Here is a 6,997-nt window from a genome sequence, read left to right as displayed (position 1 = left end):
CCTGGAGATTTTTGGGGCAGAGCCTGAGGAGGACAGGGTTTGGGGAGGGGAGGGACTTCAATGCAATAGAGTCCAATTGCCAAAGCAGCTATTTTTTCCAGGTGAACTGATCTCTAATGGCTGGAGATCAGTTGTAACAGCAGATCTCCAGCCACCACCTGGAGGTTGGCAACCCTAGTTGTTGTGCAGGTAGCTAGTTACCTAATATCCCAGAAATAGTTAGACAGAGTTTGGCCCAGGGATAAGCAGAAGGAAGGGAGTGCAGCAGGGCTCTGGAAGGAAAGCAAAGAATTAGTGGGGGGGGGAGGGCTGTGACTTTCCCCCACCTGTGCAGAGGCCTGCTCTACAGTTGCCATGCAAGGCCCTCTTCATTGAGGCTGCTGCTAGAGTGGTGCCTTCAGAGGTGCCTGCAGATGCTGGCACTGGGCAGGGGTCTGCTGCTCAGGCTGCCCCTCCTCCAGCTGTTGTTGAGACTCAGCAGCAGGAGGAAGAGCAGCCTGTCTTTTGGGTTGAGTTTGGGGGACAAGTGTGCTCTGGCTCTGGGGCTTACCCAGGGACCCAGAGGCTGCTGGAGGAACTAGAGGAGAGAGAGAGTGCCCCTTCTCCAGTTCCTCCATAGTCCTGGAAGGGCCTGAGGAAGCCTGTTGTACATTGAGCACTGTGCCTGGTATCTTGAGGTGCAGCCTTGTTTACAGTTCATGGTGGGATAACGTAAGCAACAACTATCCAGTGAAACTTTAGACCTGCTGCAGAACGTGGAGGAAAATGTGTTAGAGAATTGTATGGGTTGACATTTTTGAGTCCCTTCAGTGGGTTTTCTTTTCATTTTGTTTTGTCCTTGATCTTCTGTGTAAGGGTTTCACTGTAGTACTGTAGCTTCTGACTTGTAGCGACCCTATGATTTAATGATCTCCAAAAAGTCCTAACATTAACAGCCTTGCTCACGTCTTGCAAACTAAGGGCCGTGGCTTCCTTGAGTCAATCCATCTCATGATGGGTCTTTCTCTTTTCCTGCCGCCTTCCTTTTTTTCTAGCATTATTGTTCCCCCCCCTAATGACTCTTGTCTTCTCATAATGTGACCAAAGTATGATGGCCTCAGTTTAGTCATTTTAGCTTCTAGGGACAGGTCAGGCTTGAGTTGATCTACAACCCACTTATTTGTCTTTTGGGCAGTCCACGGGATCTGTAAAACTCTCCTACAACACCACATATCAAATGAACCAACTTTCTCCTTTCACATCATACATAGTAATGAGGAATGCTTTGGTATGAATTATCTTGATCTTGGTCACCAATGACACATCCTTACACTTAAATATCTTTTCTAGCTCTTGCATGGCTGCCTTTCTCAGTCTCAATCTCCTTCTTCCTTGGTTGTAGTCTCCCTTTTGGGTTGATGATAGAGCCAAGGAATAGAAAATTTTGAACAATTTCAATTTCTTCATCATTGACCTTAAAGTTGTGTAATTCCTCAGCAGTCATTATTTTTGACTTCTTGATGTTCAGATGTAATCCTGCTTTAGCACTTTCTGCTTTAACCTTCACCAGTAGCCATTTCAAGTCATCTCTGTTTTCTACCACTAATGTGGTGTCATTTGTGTATCTCAGATTGTTAATGTTCCTTCCACCAGTTTTTACTCCACCTTCCTCTAAATCTAATCCAGCTTTCCTTATGATATATTCTTCTTTAACTTTTAGCAGTAGTTGTTTCACATCTTCACTATTTTCTGCCAGTAATTTAGTATTATTGGCATATCTCAAATTGTTACTGTCCCCCCCCCCCAATTTTCACTCCACCTGCATCTAAATCTGATGCAGCTTCCCTTATGATATGTTCTGCATACAGATAGAAGAGACAGGTAGATAAACTACGTCCTTGTCTGCTACCTTTGCCAATTGGAAACCATTCTGTTTCTCCATATTCTGTCATAACAGTCGCCTCTTGTCCAGAGTACAAGTTGGGCAACAAACCAATCAGATCTTGTGGCACATCCTTTTAAAACCAACCAAAGCTTTTCATGATCCACACAGTCCAAAGTTTTGTTCTAATCTATGAAATACCGTATTTTTCGCTCCATAAGACGCACTTTTTTCCTCCTCAAAAGTGAGGGGAAATGTCCGTGCGTCTTATGGAGCGAATGCCGGCTGGGCACGTGTGCATCGGGACAGCGTGAGCCGGCGTTCCCCGCCCCAACGGCCAGCTGAGAGGTGGGCGGGGCCGCACAGAGCGAGCAGGCGCACGCGAGCAGGCGCACGCGCCCAGCCGGCTCTGAGCACCCCACCCGCCTCCCAGCTGGCCGTCGGGGCGGGGAACGCCGGCTTGTGCCATCCCGATGCACACGCGCCCAGCCGGCTTTCGCTCCATAGGACAAGTTTTTAGAGGATTTTTTCTTGTTTTCCTCCTCTAAAAAATAGGTGCGTCTTATGGAGTGAAAAATACGGTACACACTGATTTTCTTCTGAAATTCTCTCATGTGCTCCAGTAACTAGCATAAATTTTCAATATGATCTCTTGTGCCTCTTTATTTTTCTGAATCTAGCCTGGACATCTGGCAATTCTTGTTCCATATATGGTTACAATCTTGGTTGTTAGATTTTGAGTATCACTTTACTCGCATGAGAAATTAATGCAATGGTCTGATAGTTGCTCTAGCCTTTCTCTCTTTTTTGTACTGGAATGTAAATTGAGTTTCCAGTCTGTGGGCCATTGTTTTATTTTCCATATTTGTTGCCATGTTCTTGTTAAGATTTTAATGGACTCTGTTTCGGTGGCTTGGGATAGCTCTATTGATATCCCATCTACTCCTGGTGATTTGTTTCTCCTAATTGCTTTCAGTGAAGCTTTCACTTCACTTTCTCCTTTCCATACGCATTTGAGAACCATGTAGAATAAAAATGCTATTCTGAGGTGGTGTTCAGTATTTGAAAGACAGGTTTCATTTTAATGTTTATATTCAGTTAAGGACTTGAATTAATGAGTACATTTTTTGTTAGAAGTGAAAATGAGCGTAATTTGCTATATCAGCTTTGGACTTCATAAAGTTCATTCCATCAGTTCAAAAGGATACACTTTCAAAAGATGAAAGCAGGACATCAGCTTTAGTTTCCAGTATGTAGGACTTTACCATTCATCTGGACTTGTGGGATTTCATGAGAACTATGTAGGGTTAAAGATCATAGGGGAAATCTTTGTGATAAATGGGCATGTGTATACCAGACTTAGGTGTTGTACCAGTCATGCAGTTCTATTTGGAGCAATTTATAAATGGCTGAATAGTCCCCTAAGCCTGATTTCCCTGTCAAATTTTTGCAATGAATTTAGAAATTGCAAGAGTTTAAAATTTTGAGTTGATGTAACAAGAGACTCTGACTTTCACTTTTAACAAAAACAATTCAATCAGTTACATTTTAGTTCAATATAAAAACAAAAATCAAATCATTAAATGTTAATACCCTGTCTGAAGAGCATCTTATTCTACTTGATTCTCAAATTCATATGGAAAGGAGAAAAGTGAAAGTACAATATTTTAAGAAAGGGGAAATTCTGATGAATGGAAAGGGGAAAAAAGAAAACTTCATCCCTAGATCTTTAAAAGCAAAGACATGGTTCAAAGACACATCAGACTCCCAAAGTCATTGCTCAAGACACACATTCTGTAATCAGGCAAAGAGCACAAACAACCATGAACACCATACTTACAAAACGATGGCTGCATATATACTTAGTGATGCTTTTCTTCAGTGAAGTCTCAACTCAGAGCTGTTCTAGTCTTCGTGTAAAGCTAAGCACCACCAACAAGAACAACTTGGAACTTCTGAAGAACAAAATGAGAACAAATCTTCCTCTGCAGTGCCTAAGCGACATGAGAGAATTCATTGCCACCCAAGACATTCTCAAGGAGATCCAAAAGTCCCTAGAAGATAATCCTGTGGTGGCCATTCGTGAAATCTTCCAACAGATCATCGGCATTTTCAACCAAAACCTGACAGAAACAGCTTGGGATGAGAATTCCATGGCAGCATTCCAGATTGAACTTCACCAGCAAATTCAGCACCTGGGAACATGTTTGAGTACAGCGATGGAGAATGACAGCCCGTCTCCAAGAGCTCAGAACGCCCAGCTCACAAGGCTGAGAGTGAAAAGATACTTCCAAAGGATCGACAACTTCCTGAAAGAGAAGCAGCACAGTCTGTGTGCCTGGGAAGTCGTCCAGCTGGAAGTCAAGCAATGTCTCCTGTTGGTGGACCAACTCACAAATAGGATCCCAAACTAAGAGGTACTGTTCTTTTTATAATGCTTTTGATATGCTCTGAAAGAGAAACCCAGCCAATTTTATGTATACCAATTAGGGAGTTAATTTCCAATCCCTAAAACATTTCATTAATATCCCACTCATTTGGCTTTCCTCAAAATTCATGACGTATTTCTTTCAACGCAACCTAGAAACTTTGCTGTAAAATTTAACAGTAGGAAAAATCAGTGGTAAATCTGTTCCAAGTATCATTATTCGTTCAGTGATCCTCCATTGCAGAACACAATGGTCAGCGCTACTATCCCTCACAGGGGCAGATGCCATCCAGAGGTTGATCACCCAAAATTGACCTTAATGTGGTCTGAAGCAAACACCACCCCAAATTTTTGTTAGTCTTGTTGGAATTCTTTTCTCCCCTTCTGTGTTTCAACTGACAGAAATTCCCAAATTCAGCTTATACTGTCACTGAAGTGAAAGTTCACTACTCTTTCCATAGAATGATAGATGCTAAAGTGTCTGGTATTTCATTTGGAGTAATCCAATGTCCCTTGTGAATGGCACAACTACATTGGCAGGTCCTTCCCATATAATGAAAATTGAAAATATACAGGTTATTTACATATAAAATATGTGTGTGCTTTCATATAAATCAGTATGATCAAATTCAAGGCAACTTTCCTAAAAACATGTAGAATAGTTCAAGTTGCTAAAACTTGTGACAAGTCAGTAACGAAAGCATCACCATATTTGGTGGTTCAAAATGATCTGTATTTGAAATAATGGCTGAAAAGGAAAACTAATACAGAATTTTAACCACTTATCCACCCCCACCCCAGCTTAATCTGCAGTCAGTGATGCAATGAAAATAGCTGAATAAAACTGCAGCTTGGATGGTGCTCCATCATTTGATTCCTCCAGTGACATACTTTTAGAAAGCAAAACCACCCTGTTTCTGGTTATTAATTTTGTTATACTAGATAAAAAATAAGATGGCAAAGGATCAAATTAAAAAGAAAAGAAATGAAACATACTTGAGAGACCCAAGAGATCATAAAACCAGAGGATTCTTCAATACTTTTAATCCCATGTTCTGCATTCACCCCAAATGGAATTGGATGGATTTCCCATGCATTGAGTCCAGCAAGAGCCTTATCTGCTAGTTCTACAAGTCAAGATGCTGAAAGCACTTAAGCCAATGGTTTATGTGTAACAACCTGCAGACCTCTCCGCCTTACCTTCGGCGATTTTACAAAGCAGATTTAAGAAGCTTCCAATAACAGAATGGGTGTGCCCTTGTAAGTCAGGGGAATTGGAGTCTACAGAGCATGATTTGCTCAGGTGCTCCTTCTACGAGGAAACTCATTGTAAGCTAATTATTCTCCTGCTCAGCCAAATTGCAGTCAGCTCAAATGAAGGGAGAATTAAGAGTCTCCTCTGGGAAGGGAATGCCCAGATGGAAAAACAGGTAGCCAAATTTTGTGCAATCGCATATAAAGTTTGACCCCTGATGTTGGGTAATTACAATTCGATTAAATTATAATTTGGTCAATTTTAGTTTATTATAAATTATTTGGAAATTCTAATTAGGAATGTTTTTTGGTTGAACTGCTGTAATTTTTTACCTTTTGTATAAATGACACGTGTTTTTACTGGCTTATGCTGTATTAATAAATCTGAATCTGAGAATCTGAACCTGTGGACCTCTCTCAACAGGAATTTCCTCTTCTCCCACCTGTCGCAGCTTCTGAGCCCCCTGCAATCTGGTTCCTGGTGATCAGCAGTACATCTTCATCGACAGCACGGGTTTGGAAAGGATTTGTGCTGGAGCAGACTTCTATATCTAGGACATGTCACAGTTAGATGAAAACTTTCCAAACGTCCATAGCAACAGCACACATCCCAGTGGAACAGCTGAGATCAAGTGCAAGAAAATTATTTTTCAATGAAGTGTAAAGATTGAAGTGTACCATAGTTTTATGTCACTTTTTAATATTTATACTCTTGCAACATTGTGAAGATGGTATGCATATTTTGGGAACTACAATGGAGATTGCCTTGAACTTGCATATTTATTGAATTGTTATTTATTTAATGTTATTTATTGTTACTTTTTATTGACTGAAGACTGAAAATATTATTTCTATTAAAGAACTGCAGCTCCAGGTAACATGGCCATGTCATATTATTTTGCATGCTTGAACAACCTGAAGCACAAGTGCAGCAACGGTTGGTGACATCAAATATTTTGGGGGACATGAAGTACAGCTGTTTTGAACATTATCCTTTGGCACTTGTAAGATCTGAAGAGGAAATTCCTCTCCTCTCCTGTAATGAGATACAAGAATTTCTGATGTCCTTAGAGCTCAAACCAGATATAGTTAGAGCTCCCTCTAGAGGAGAGATGCACAAGTTCTCATTTTGTATATAGCAGAAGAGAAGCAAGTTGCTTGTATCTCCCCTTCATTACTGCCCATTTCTGTGCAACACACTCTTCGTAATAATGTTTATTTTATATACCTGCTGAAATAGAACATCAATGCTTACAAGCGTAAGTCTGTCCAGATATCACTATGTAGTTCCATAACAGGCAGAAAACTGGAATTGGGTACCTAGGCAGCATCCTAGGCATGCTTTGTTTCACTGTCATCACAAGTCATCTGCAGGGGAGTTTTGTGCGCACTTTTCCCCATCAGCTGTTTTCCCTTCACCATATTGCCAGAAAGTGTTGAGGGTTTTCTTTTTC

General features: G+C 41.1%; 1 protein-coding gene across 1 annotated transcript; it reads left to right on the top strand.

Moving 5' to 3' along the window:
* Window positions 1–3,684: 3,684 nt before the first annotated feature.
* On the top strand, window positions 3,685–4,275 carry LOC130476962 (interferon epsilon-like). The gene has a single exon (XM_056848967.1). The coding sequence runs from the start codon at window positions 3,685–3,687 to the stop codon at window positions 4,273–4,275; it is 591 nt and encodes a 196-aa protein (XP_056704945.1).
* The last annotated feature ends 2,722 nt before the right edge of the window (window positions 4,276–6,997 follow it).

This window comes from Euleptes europaea, chromosome 4 (assembly GCF_029931775.1).
Source record: "Euleptes europaea isolate rEulEur1 chromosome 4, rEulEur1.hap1, whole genome shotgun sequence".
In the NCBI taxonomy this organism is placed as follows: domain Eukaryota; kingdom Metazoa; phylum Chordata; class Lepidosauria; order Squamata; family Sphaerodactylidae; genus Euleptes; species Euleptes europaea.
Note: the sequence above shows the minus strand (reverse complement) of the source record. Positions and strands in the feature narration are given on the sequence as shown.